The sequence below is a fragment of the Stegodyphus dumicola genome, chromosome 10, assembly GCF_044657685.1.
Source record: "Stegodyphus dumicola isolate Sdum_Otavi_A_Nest chromosome 10, ASM4465768v1".
Classification (NCBI taxonomy): domain Eukaryota; kingdom Metazoa; phylum Arthropoda; class Arachnida; order Araneae; family Eresidae; genus Stegodyphus; species Stegodyphus dumicola.
The window spans coordinates 109584564-109599010 of record NC_140777.1 but is presented as its reverse complement, the minus strand read 5'-3'; the positions used below and the strand labels follow the sequence as shown (position 1 = coordinate 109599010).

Genomic DNA, 14447 nt, shown 5'->3' with positions numbered 1-14447 from the left:
AGCTGTCCTGACAATACTGCCTAATAAAGTGTGTTTCGATACTTCATCAAGTAGTGTCGTCATTATTCACTCCAAATCCATACAAACCCCGTACGAACGTGAAGGAAGAAAATAACGTAACAACTGGTGTCAGAAGAAAAGAAAAACGCAACAATATCGAACAAACTGTTGAAAAATAGATTGCGACTGATGAGCGTTGATTTTAACACTTTAGTGATGAACTATCAATCTAAACATTGACTGCCCTTCAGCACATCTTTCTTATAGATGGTATTTGTACAAGATGTGCTATGTGTTCAATGCGTGTAGAAATTATTAAATTTTTAGACGCATTTAGCAAATTCTATAGCAGATGCGGATATTAAATGAAAATTGAGTAACAAAACATAAGGAGCACATTTTCGTGATGTTATTTTGACTTTAAAGTTTTCTTTAGCCCAAACGGACACAATTTGCCCAGAGACGCTATTAATTTTGCTCTGGCATTTTGCGTTGATATACTATAAGCAACGAATCACGTTTCAAATTGTTGCCACCAAATTTAGTGCTCTGTATTATATTTAAAGAAAATAAATAATGAACGATCTGCATAAATGTACGATTCTCCCTCGCAATGTGATGAAACAAGGGTAACCATAGACATCAAAGTTTGATAATGCACGTCTCCACCCGAATATGGGCGTATGGAAACCCAAATTTGGAATTTGTTTTATTATCTATTTCATATTTTGTAATGCATTCATTATTATTTGATTAAGAAACTCAACGATTTCAAACAGAGCAATAGCAACACTCTACGGGAAAAAAAATAGCTCCAGCTCGTGAGACTGCGTATAGGAAATTCTATAGGTATGTTCTTTTAACTATTTTGTGATATTGCTGTCGAATTGAATTTTATGGTTTAACTGCTAAGAGCATGATATTTAATAAACATAGGTAGCACACAAAACGTTAAATAAAGTCCCTTTGGGCGTAATTATAAAATCTGAAAGCTTTGAGATTTCCCCCCTAGTTGATAGATGTAAATGGACTGATTTTCGAAATAATCCATAAGAAATATTATCAGGAGCACTAATAAAGCATGAGAATGAGACACTAATATTGATCACATTCAGAGAGAAACAGTGCAAGGTTACTGAAATGCAGGTACATGATGGCTAATCTGTAACTTCAAACACAAAGTAAGAAAGTTAATCGGGCTGAATTTATTGTAAATTGTTCATAAATAAGTTACAAAAAGAATCTTAAACCACAGAATAGAATAACAATGCATCTCAAGCAGATTTACAATAAGTTCAATTAAAAATAAAATAAAATATATACTGCTAATTAATATAATTTCAAGAGCGTTATAAATAACGAAGGTAGGATATTATTCGCAAAGGATGATCTGAACTGTCTCGGATAAAGTGGAGAAAATTGGTGCTCTGCGGTGATGACACGCGAAACGATAGCCCATGGGGAGGGTTGGCAATGGCCTTAAAATTATTATTTTAAAACTATAGAATAGTTGCCGTTCCCTTAGAAAAACTATTGATGCCACTCATTGGTAAATAATTATCCATGAACAGCTATAAAGCCATTAATGGAAAAACCAACAAGGCATCAAGTCGAAAGTTGTTACAATGCCATTCATGGTATCTTTCTGAACAATTAGTTGGCTATCTGCTTCAGTTGTCAGAATTTTCACTTGAATGGCTGACATTGAATCAAACCCTAGAGTGATACGATGCAAATCAGATCCTTTCAGAGATACGTCAGTATAATTTCCCCTCTGTTCCTGCAAGAAAAGAAACTGAAATAAAACTTTCCACCAAGTCAATAATGTTTCAAACTAATATAGAGTTATTTTTCAGTACATTTAGCACTTGTGAATGTTCCAGAGATGTATAATAAATCAATATATTTTTTTCTAATTTGCACCTGCATCTAAGTAAATTACATATGAAGTCTATCTCACTAAGAAAAATAAAGCATCCATAAGTTAATATTTAATAATATGTATGAACAGCAAAAAACACATCCGAATTTTTCAAAATTTTTAAATCAAGTTTCAAGTAGAATAGTGCATAACATTATCAGAATGAAACCGATTATCCATAAACAATATGTAGCAGCAATGAAACATTTAAGTCTGAATAAACAGAAAACAAAATAATGACAATCAGAACAAACCATTATTTCTAGCTGTAAAATATCTAGGAAAGATACAAAAAGGATCGCTGAGCAAATTTATGGATTTAAATCATAAATAAATTACATAGTTTAAATTTGCATTCTTTACGAACTTTCGTTCTTGCATAAACTACATTAGTTTCAAATATTTCATTTACTGCCTAAGGATTGGTCTAAAGCTTTGATTTTGTTGCGAAAAATGAGACAGCTTCCCACAACATGATATGCATCCCTACCTTTTCTTGATATATTTTGCCAAGTGTTCAGCCTTTTAAGTAACTCTGAACAAGTAATGGCTCTCATAAATTAGTTCTTTTCTTACCTGTGGCTAAATGTGAAAAAAACTGAAAATAAAATTCTCTAGGTTCCATTACGAGCTAAAACTAATTGCAAAGAAGACTTTTCAGCTACTAAATACGCAATAATTTCAAATTTTATATTTTCTTTTCTAGACATAATGTTTGAAAAATAAATCAGGTAAATTAATGTAAAATGTTAAAGCATGTTTTAGCTAAGGAAAGATTTGATTAATTGTTTTAATTTTTATTTTACATAAGAAAAGGTCTCTTCCCTGGTGAAATATGAACCTTCAGAAATAAAATTTGGTTTCTAAATCCATCATATTTTAAAAATTCTTACTTTTATGAAATAGTTTTCATCGGTGATTTTGTTAAAAAATAACATATATTTCATTTACTATACAAAAGGTCATTTTTATTTTTAAATTACTACTATATTTATAACTAGGTGTACCCGCCCGGCGTTGCCCGTGCATTTAGAAAATGCAGATAAGTGAATAGCGCAGGAATAGTAGTGTAGGACATGTAGACTGTCTCTCTCTCTTCCCCCCCCCACAAGCTACAAAAAAGAAATGAATTGTAATTAATCGATTTAATGTATCGTCAAAACAGCAAACTAACGCTAGAATAAAGAAATCAATTGTTACAATCGAACGTTATTTGAAAACAAATAATAATATCAGTGAGTCAAAAAAACCGTGATTAATAAATTATAAATAATTTTTTTAAATTTTTTCTAATTCAAAAATCGAAAATCGGGCTTCGAGGTCTGGTGGCCAGCCCCTTTGTGCTTCCGTATAAAAAATTCCAGGTCCCTGCGTGCGATAGATTTGGCTGGAGAGTCGGTCAGACAGACAGACAGACACATTACACTTGCTTTTATTATTATATTATAGATAAAGGCAGACATAGATTAAAGAATAGATTAAAGTCGAATAGATTAAAGTTACGAATAGATTAAAGTCGTAAATTTTGTAGTTTTTGTTAACGTATTTTCTGTCCTTGAGTATATTTTCCTTCTTATTAAAAACGGTTAATTTTAATTTGTAAATATAAATTTTCATCATTATATTTAGAGTATTTTAGCCACACTATGTGAAATGTTTGAATCCACAAACCTTAAAAGAAAATATACACAAAATAAAAATTGTGTCTACAGATTTAACATTTTAATTCATGAGATCAAAACTGGATTAATTTTATAGAAATACATAGAAATATTAAAATTTTGTTTGTAGATTTTGTATTTAATTCATGAATAATGATAATGAATTTTTATTAATTTTCTTAAATGCCTTACAAGATTTAAATTTCGCGTTATTTTATTTCTCTTAAGATATGCTGGACGGATGTTAGGAAAGAAAGAAGCTCATTTTATGCTTTCATAATATGTGATAATACTTGCGATTTGAAAGAATAATTCTATAAGCGTCATGTGTGATAATCTAGGCACAAAACTGGAGAAATATCGTAGTTACCAACCTCTTAAGAAATGGAAGTAAATCAGGTCCAAGCTTGCGATATTTACTACTCAAGTGACCTAAAAACAAATAGAGCTTCATTTGAAACTGTCTAGGAAATGCATTTCATAACTTCGATTCGTCAAATACGCTATGAAATATACACAGAAATGTCATCATGCTAATCTTCCTAGCAATTTATCTTAACATTCAGAAAGTTATTTTGTTAAGGGACCGGAGAAGATTCTACAATGGTTACAAATGTATAATTAGATGCAATTTATGACATAACATAGTGAGTTTTAGAAGAAATATTTAGCAAATGAATTTTTTTATTTTACAGATATTCACAGATATTTTACAGATATTTTTTCAGTGTATTATAATTTAATTTATTTAGAAATTTAAGCAAAGCCATAGGAAAAATGAATTTAGATATTTCTTTTTAAGTATTCTTCCTAAAATCAAACATTTTGCTATTATGGTTCCCATGTGTTATATATATATATATATATATATATGAATCCCTTTCGTGTGTGAATATATATATACATATATATGAAAAGAGAATCCTTTAAAATATATAAATATATTATCAACCAGTTACTTTTTCTTCATTCGAATGTAACATGGTTCAGCCCACCTCAGCCGACAGAGCAAATACGCTGGGTTCATGGTCACTTTTGTGATTTTTCTCGTGTGTAACATGAAAATGAGAAAACTTCCCCTAGAAAGTCCTCAACGAAGGCAACAACATCTTAAACAAATAAACCTAATTTGCTTAACATATTAAAATAATTCAGTGCCAGTCATATCTTTATCTGCTTGCATCTATCTGTAGCTAAAACAGAGTATTGAATTAACTTTAATTTTGCACGCGTTGCCCTACAGTTACCATACAGTAAACGCTCCTTTATATGAGCTTGGTAAATTTTATCATGTTTATTTTATCATTTTGATATAGAACCGCAGATGTTCCCCTCGTTTGTATCCAAAAATATAGAAAATGCATCGTTATTTTTATCAATAATTTGGTTAATATTATCAAAGTATTATTGAATAGTTTTATTAATGGAATTGTCCGTCATCTAAGTTCAAAACAGAAAAACAAAAATTACCAAATGTTTGAAAATACCAATCATTACATCGCCAAACATCTTGTTTTGGAGTTCAGTCAACCATTTCAAATTAGGCAAAAAAGCAGCTTCTATTTGGCTTAGGTCTTGAGTAACTCTATCGAGTTTGAAGATGATCAGACAGTTTTCTCTTCTTCAGAAGCAAGAAAATGTCTGCAGAATGCTTTCTCTAATCCTTAAGCGAGAGGGAAAAACACCTTAGAAATTATCTATGCCAGTCAAAGTCTGCTTTTCTACCTAATTTTAAATTTTACATTTGAGTGTTTTCTTCCAGCGAATGAGGGCTGTCGCCAGATTATAATGATTAGGATATATCATTGGTGAAATAATTTTCAGAACTGTTATAAAAAGTTCATAAATGGACTATTGCATTAAAGACATTATGAACACATCATAAACAAATGTTTGCACATTCCTAGTTAAAAATCTGTGAAAGTACTTATTTATATGTTTAGATTAAATTAGTTAAAGTTCCTTGTTGTTTTCAAGGATATTTCTTCTCATCGTTTAATATTATCATTCGGTTAATCTTATGACTATAGCCGTGGAAAGTAAAGAACAACTAATATCCGAAATTAATAATGTAAGCAACGTAAACTCACATCTTGAACCGCACACAACATTTTCATCCTTTTCAGCACCTAAGCATCCACCTAAAGTTTCGCACATGGAAGGCATCTAATACGACACGGAGGATCAATTTTTAATATTCTCGATTAGATGAGTATTTCCCTCTCTACCGTTCTTTACATCATTCACTTTCCAGATCACGTGAGAAGCGTTAAGAACAAATAATGCAAGAGTCGAAGTAGCGAGACAGCGGTATATGTTGTTACTGTTGAATATAATTTATTTTTCTAAATAAATGGCTGCAGTTTTATCAGACGTTAAAAGAATTAGCTCGAATCTGACTGAAATGGAACATTTTCCCATGGGTTCGGTTAATCAGTCAGGAGAAAAATAATCTATATATTGCAGGCAATGAAGATGAAGTTTCTTTACGCATGAATAGTTTGTGTTTGCATGTGTGAATATTGCATCCAGTCAAGCAATTTATCCGTAAGAACAATACTAGACTGCAAAGATATAGATTAATTTGCATTTTTCATTAGTTCGATCTTTCTTCGCTTAATTTTCTGCTGGATGATTAAGGAGCAAATGTCAATAGCTTAAAATTTATTCATTAACTGCAATGAGCATATAGCATGTTTTAACCAGTACTGGTAGATTTGCATTACACTGAATTTAATGAAGTTTCTGCCATCGTAATGCTGGGTCTCTGTAAAAATATGTGATAGAAGAAATGCTAGAAGTATATTCTCTTATTTTAATCACAGCCAAAATGTCATACTTAGCTTATTCGGGGCCAAGAAATCAAGGGTCCCCTGTGGCCAAGTGGCTGTCATCTGTGGTTAAGTGTATACAACTTTCACATTGGTATCTTCCTGGTATAAGCTCGCAGGGACTCAACAGAATTATTAATTCATATTTAAATAAAATTATTCATCGGCGAAGTGAACAAATGTTAGTTTATTTAGTGCGACTATTAGAAATATTACCAAGAAAGCATTTCTGTTTAGGACCTTCTTATTTCAATAAATAACTCGACTTAACCATAGTTTAACCATTTTCCATATACATTTTAAAACGTATGAGTTGACCATTTTACTAGCAAGATATATTATTTATATTTGTCAAGTCTTATAAATTTTTAATGCTGATGCAATAAACCCAATGTAATGATTTTGACTGTATATTCATTATTTTCTTCTCGTGAAATCATAAACGCCAGTTTCTAAATCTATCTTATTGTGAAATTGATAGCGGGACGTGCCTTGCAAATCTGTTTTTCTTGTCTTACGATAAGGTACTACCTTGTGCATGATTTTTACTTTTGTTACATTTACAAATTTATTTATATATTTACATACATTTCGGTGAGGAACAAACACAAATGTGCAGATAAATACCCTAATCGCATTTTGCCCAAATACATAAATAATGAATTTGCTCATGAGCAAATTCATTATTTATGTCCTAATTAAAGCAAAATTTTAATAATGAGACAAGTAAAACATTCGTCTAGTATGATTTAACATAATTAGAATTGAATCAGTTTTTATTATACTGATCTCAGAAATACATATCAAAGAATTTTATACTACGTAAGGCAATGACTTAAGTTTCCATTTTAGATCAAACATTTGTAGATTCATGTAAGAAATTATAATATAAGTAAATGATTAAAATAGATAAAATCATATAGAAATACACTTATTGTTTTGATACGTGAAAAGAAATCGTAGCATTTGGTGCTTCATAAATTTCATTTAATTAAACATCAAATGTAAGGGCGGTAGCAGTTTAAACACTATGTGTTCATATTAGTGCACAATCATAAACGAAACGTTTTCGCTCGCCTTTAGGCAACTGCTGGCCTCTGTGCTAATTTTGGTGAACACAACATAATATTATTATCAAGACGGGAGCAATAATATTGCTACCCATACTTCTCAGTATAAAAATAGTTGCAGTGTGAAAGGGAAAAAAAAACTTAAAAAATTAATTTAATTTTAGATATTAGCATTATGTACATATTCAACCGGTAGAACCTTTATTGGATAGAGTTTATACAATAATTTAAACCATGGCAGAATATGGTTTTAAGAACCTTTATATGTTACGTTTTTCCTATTCTTCTGACTCCAGTTGTTACGTTATTATCTTCCTTCACGTTCTTACGGGGTTCGTGTGGATTTGGAGTGAATAACGACGACACTTGACGAAGTATCGAATAACACTTTATTTACCATTATCAATCAGGACAGTTCCAAAACACTTTTTACAGTCATCTATGAACTACTATAAGCACGCTGACACGATCAGCGACACGGCCTTCAGGTTATCTGGCTATCACGGTGGAGGCAGCTTCACTGCAAAGCACCAGAGTACAGCTCCCGACTCTGCTCGGTCGTTCTCGGAACTCCACGTACTCTCGAGTCTCTCCACGCTACAACTCGCGATGCACTCGACGACACACAGAGCACGGCTCCCGACTCTTCGGCTCAGTCGTTCCCGGAGCTCAACACGCTCTCTCGACGATGCACTAACTGCAGTACACTAAGAGACTCCTTCGGTGAACTCGACGACCCATTGGGCATTCGCTGCCCGACTGTCAACTCGATCGACTCCGCAGGGAATGACTCGCTAGACGAGACACCAACTCGATACTGACTAGACGAGGCACACTCAATCGCCCTCTCCATGAAGCACACACTCTCGATACTAACTGACTGCGGACCAGCAGGGTTTATATAGCTTTCGGCTTGTGTTCGAGAACATTCTGGGCTAAACCGGTAAGAATTCGTTCCGGAAGGTTCTCCATCAGTCCATGGTATATCACCAATTTCGTCGCCAAATGGGCGATTTCTCGCCAAATGTGACAACCCTACCTTTCCCTGCCATATTATGGCAACCCTAAAACTGCTTTCGGGAATGCCATCTCACCGCGCCTTGACATTTCTTAAAAATATTATTACTGAATTTAAGTAATGTTATATTTGCATGACATTAATGCCAGCAAGTGTCCCAGAATTATTATCTGCAATAACGAATTTAAAAATAAAAGCAGTCCTGCTAACAAATATATGATATTTCTAAATGGAGGTGTTAATAAAATTTATCTTTATCAGATTTTCGCATAATATTTAATTGAAAACTTAATAATTAGACATTTCTTTCTTGTTTGGTTGCACCTTCTTTTCTATCTTTAATAGTCAGATCTTAAGAAACTTGATGGTTTCTTAGACGAAGTTCTTGCCATACGCCTTCATATGTACATAGAGTGGGTCATTTTTGGTTATGTACGCAAGCAGATTTAAGTTTGCAAATAAGAGAGTAAACACAGGTATAGACTGTGTTCGGAAATTAATTCCTTACGCAGGCGTGGAATGACAATGATAAATTAATAAATTTGTTAAACCCGTTAGTGAAGCTCTTTGTTGAATATTTACGGTATAAAGCAATGTGTTAATTTGTACTGAAATGTTTAAAACTATTATTCTGTAATTAGGTTTTTGACTAATGTAGGGCTTAATCTCAAAGAGATAAAGCAACTCTCGGATCGTGCATATGGCGTTCTGTCCTACAGTGAAATAATGGCAAAGCCATTTTGGAACCCATTAATGATAATTTTTGTGAAGGTCGATCATTAATGGCCTGACATCACAAAGTAATATTCGTTTTGAGGAACAGGTGATTAAAAGTCAAAAGCGTTGCAATACGATTGGATCCATAAAAAACAAATTTGTGAACAGCGTTTTACTAAGATAAGTGCCCCTTTTCCTTCAGTAATTAGAAAACAGCAAATTGTAAACTCAGTTCAAAACAACTGGTTATGCGGGTCGAAGGAAACACTTAACTTGACACCTGAAGTCACAATCTCTTGAAGATACTAACCCCAATAACACAATCGCAGAATAAAGTGGACAGTCACTTGAAGTCACATCAAGGCTGAAAACAATATTTGATGAATAAAAAATATTTTTGATGAAAAGACTATAAGCCTTGAGTAATATCCTCTCTCTTGCTACTGACTGTGATCCGGCAATGGTAGGAGAACACCAATGCTTTCTGGCTTACAAAAGCAAACTATATCGAACAGTTTAAAGGTTGTTAGATTATATCCTTAGAGCAGTTAGTGAAATCCAAAGGAATGCATGAAAAGAGAGGTTATTTTCTCAAATTTGTTTGGAAAATTATGAAGATTATAATCTTTTACTATTTAATACGCTAGTTCATTGTTTATCTAAAAGAGAATGTTTGGGTCGATTTTATGCAGTCTTTGATTCAGTGTTGGAATTCCTGGAAAGAGAAAGACAATGATTTTTGCCTCATTTTTATTAATTCAACAAAGGCGTAGATTAGGTTTAAACGAAACAAGTTCCAAGCTGCAAGTAATAAAATGATATTTAATTCAAACTAAAAACGTAATATATGCGTTAGTTGCAAAATTTTTCCTATTTAAAAAATAGAAAATTAAAAAAAAAAAAAAAAAAAAGAAACTTATGGGGAGAAAAAAATTATCGCAGCTTTTAAATTTTTAAAAACTACAAAAGTGAAAAGATTTACTTGCATATTGTCAGTACTGAGTGGCTCTTCATTCTGATCCTTCCCAAAGATTTGATGACATTCTTCACTTGGTAATAAATAATAAATAATAAATTCCCAAGAATTCAATTATAACCTAGAAAAAGAAAAAAATAATTATATCAAAAATAAAAAAGCTATGTGAGTTTAACATTGGTAGGTGTTAGTTGGGCCACCCTGTATAAAACAATAGTTATAAAATATTACTATAAGTATCACCAAGTTTTATTTATATTTTATTTTTAGTCACCATTTACCGTTTGAGTCATAAATAAGTTAAATTTGTAGTTTTTGTCTTAAAACGTACGTTACGTTGGTATAAAAATATAAATAAGATAAATTTATAATTCATCGATTATGCGATTATGTAGAGTTGTGGTTTCCTGATCAAGGATCTGCTATAAAGGAAAAGGGTCAGCGAGCATACTAATTTTGAGAACCAATGTCTTAGACAACTGTGAAAAGTATATCGAGGTTAGCTCATTTTAAAAGTAAACTATTATATTTTCTATATTTTAGTAGATCAGGAAACTTTCTGATTTATCTACGTATGTGATTAGTACAATTCTCAATGACTAGAATACATTATCCATTTTTAAGACATTCATCCAACAGTCCTAACTACGTTCTATAAATCTTCGCTGCGCATTGTTACTCACTCGTTATTGATCATATAATGAACAGTTCCTTTTCTATGTTAAAATATATTAGCTGATTGTACTTTGCTTCTAGACAAAAATATGCGTTCCTTTGAACGTGTTTGTATGGCTTGAAATAATATGGCATTTTTTTTTTAATTCTTTCTTACTACTACAGACAACAGATTTAAACACAAGAGGTTTTCTGATAAATGGTTTATATTACAATATAAATTCTAAGTATACATTATAACTGTCTGATGTAATTCAGGATGTTTCGTCCTTTGAATAAGATGAGCCAGAGTGAGGTCCTCTTTCAAAAGCTTGCAGTATTTTGTTTTCCAAAAATCAAAGTCTTTAAGTTGAAATTTTGCCTAAATTCAAAACTGACTAGATTTTTTTCCTTCTGTCATTTTGAAAAAAATATCTTTTTTAAGTCAGAAAGACAAAATTAATCTCATAACTTTCAAAGCTTTCTTACACACGTATAAAAAATATTTATAATTTTATTTTATATTTTTCATTTGGTTTTAAGCAAATATTATCGTAAAAACTCAAACATAGAAATAATGCTTCTTACACGAAAAAACTGTCTGATAAGTGCGAAAAGTGGAAATTTAGAAACAAACCCAAAACTGTCAAATTTATTCCAGAAAGCACACATTAAATCACATTATCTTATATGGAACGTTTGCATATTATAGTTTTTCTGTTTGAAATTCCGTCTTAAAATATGTATTTAAAACACATTTTGCTTAAACCAGAAAGCAGTTTCTAACCATTATGCATTATATTGTACTCAGGAAGTTTAACATTAATATTGAATTTTCATTCTTCCTCTAAATAATCTGCATAATATTTAAAAGCTGAAATATTTCATCTACAAATTAAGAATCTTATTGTTAGGCAAAAATAATGCTTTTCAATCTCTACAGTTAAAAATATTTTTTTTGGGGGGGGGATGAAAGAATATAAATTTATATCCTCAATCATATTCGGAATGAGTAACAAATATATGTATTTGAAATGAGAAAAATATTTCGCAACTCGTATTTATTCCAAATGAAAATTTTTAAATTGGTTTTGTTTCATGATAATATCAACACTTGAAATAGAGAATAGATATTATAGTTATTACCTATAAACCTATAGATAGATAGATAGATAGATATAGATATATATAGATATATATATAATATTCGCATACTAAAAGCACGTATTTTAAAAGATACTGAAGGTGGAATTGCTGATCATAACACTTCCAAATTTTATATGAATACTTCTAAGAAAGAGGAATTTTATTTTATCTGTATATGAATCTATGTGTGTGAGCATTTAAATGCATATTTTTAACAATTTTGTAATAAGTTTTGATGAAAAATTTATTAAAATTTTTGATGAATGACTTGATTAATTTAAATCCTGACATTCATTTCTGACTTATTGTAGGAAACTCGTGAACGGCAAGAAATTTCCTTAAATTACATTCATCGATTTGGAATAGGAATAGGCCAATATGAAATTTATTAATTAGGCAACAAACCAACCTCAGAGTTTTGTAAATATTAATAGGTTTTGCTTAAAATCTATAGCAAACTTAGTTTGATTTTTCTCTAATTTTAATTATGTTTAATATTGTAATTATTATCGTATGCTAGAAAACATCTTCACCTTTTCCCAAACTAAACGAATTAAAAGGCTTGAGGTTATTTTATTTATTTTGTAATGTGCTATTAAACGCGTACATATTTCATAATCTTTAAATTTTACAATTATTTTTCTTATAATTTTACAACGTTATTTCTGGTAAATAAATATAATAGCATGCAAATTTTATAAAGCTTCAATTGCTTTTTTATAAATGAAAGTATATTTCAGTCTGTGTACAACAGCATTCAATCAAATCACTTGATAATATTAACACTTTTATTTTTTTGCAGATACTCCTCAACTCAAGCTTGCTTTGGGCGCTAGTAATCGACATTCAGCTATTAAAGAAGGCAGTGATGTGTATTTCGAGTGCAACATCAAGGCAAATCCTTCAGTTACAGAAGTTACGTGGTTCATGGATGATGAGCAGTTAACCAGCAATGCTTCTAAGGGAATAATTGTGAATAATCAGTCTCTTATTCTTCAGAAAGTAGGAAGAGAACATAGAGGTCTCTACAGATGCCAAGCCATCAATACCGAAGGCGAAGGAGAGAGTGATGTGGTCAAATTAGACGTACAATGTAAGTTTAAGAGTTTATATATCGTTTCTGGTTCCAACAGCTCAGAGTGCTTGAAGTCGGATTTCAGGCTTAATATATTGAACTTTATTTTTGTTCCTAAATTCACTCTCTAAGAATAAAAATGCTTTTGTGCACATATCGTAAACGTGTTAGCAAATACATTTTCTTTTTTGGCACCTTTTGTGTTAACTGTCGTTTCATTGTATGTGGTCAAATATAATGAATGTTTTCAATAACGGTACCAACCAATACAATTTCTTTCATTTTCTTTTTGTTGAATCTCAAAGTATATTTTAAATAACTGAAAATTAGCTATTTTCGGATCCTGAATAAAAAAGATGGTTTCTTATTAAGGAAATATTTTAAATGTTTATGTGCTACATAACGTTCGTAGCATAATTATGAAAATAAGGTTTCATCGGCGTATGGAAAAGTCATAACTTTTTTTAGAAGAAAACGGTATTATAACAGAAAAATATTTTTCACACATACCCAGGTATTATGATGAATTACTGAGAAGGATGGTTTGGGAAATGCAGCGTTAAGGAATGTATAAAACTGATTTTATTTGGGAAAAAAATATCTGAAAACTTTATAAGATTTTACATTACGGTAAATTTTACACAAATAGATTTTACATATATAGATTTTACATAAGGGTGTTTTCTTAATGTTTTGTGTGTTATCTTTATTTTTTAAATATCATGTTCTTCGCACTCAAACCAAAAAATTCAATTCAAAAGCAATATCACAAAATAATTTTAAAACATCACATACTTAGAATTCCCGATACACAGTCTCGCGCGCTGGAGATAAAAATGTTTTTTTTTTTTTCCCTTACACTGTTGCCATTGCTCGCTTTGAAATCTTTGAACTTGTTAATCAGGCATTCTTTTAAGATCGTGAAATATGAAATAGATAATAAAACAAACTTCCACATCTGGGCTTTAAGATGCCCATACTCGAGTGGGAAGTATACGTTTTTCAAAATTTGATACCTCAAGGCACCGTTGTATTTTCACAGTGAGAGAAATATGCATATATCATTCCTACAGATTCTTCATTATTTAATTTCCTTAAATATAATGCAGGGCTCTAATATTTTGTGGCAACTATAAGAAAAGTAAAACGCCGCTTGAACTGAACCAATGCAAAATGAAATTAACAGCACTTCTATGCAAATTGTCCAATTGGGATAAAAGAAACTGGCTTGAATGTAGTTGTATTCCATTCGTCGTTTTCATTATGACGGAAGTAAACGCAAAGGATCAACGTATAATAATAAAAAAAATATATATTAGTTCAATCTAGTCAAAAGGTCTTCTAACTGCATCTCACTGATAAAAGAAATTGTCTTTAA

General features: G+C 31.2%; 1 protein-coding gene across 4 annotated transcripts in view; it reads left to right on the top strand.

Annotated features, from left to right (window-relative positions):
* LOC118189750 (protein turtle-like) overlaps positions 1-14447 on the top strand; it is a 766067-nt gene that overhangs the window by 425256 nt on the left and 326364 nt on the right. For all 4 annotated transcript variants that reach the window (XM_085825382.1, XM_085825381.1, XM_085825380.1 and 1 more), the window contains exon 6: positions 12797-13087. In XM_085825382.1, the coding sequence (XP_085681508.1) occupies positions 12797-13087 (291 nt within the window). The remainder of the gene's footprint in view (positions 1-12796; positions 13088-14447) is intronic.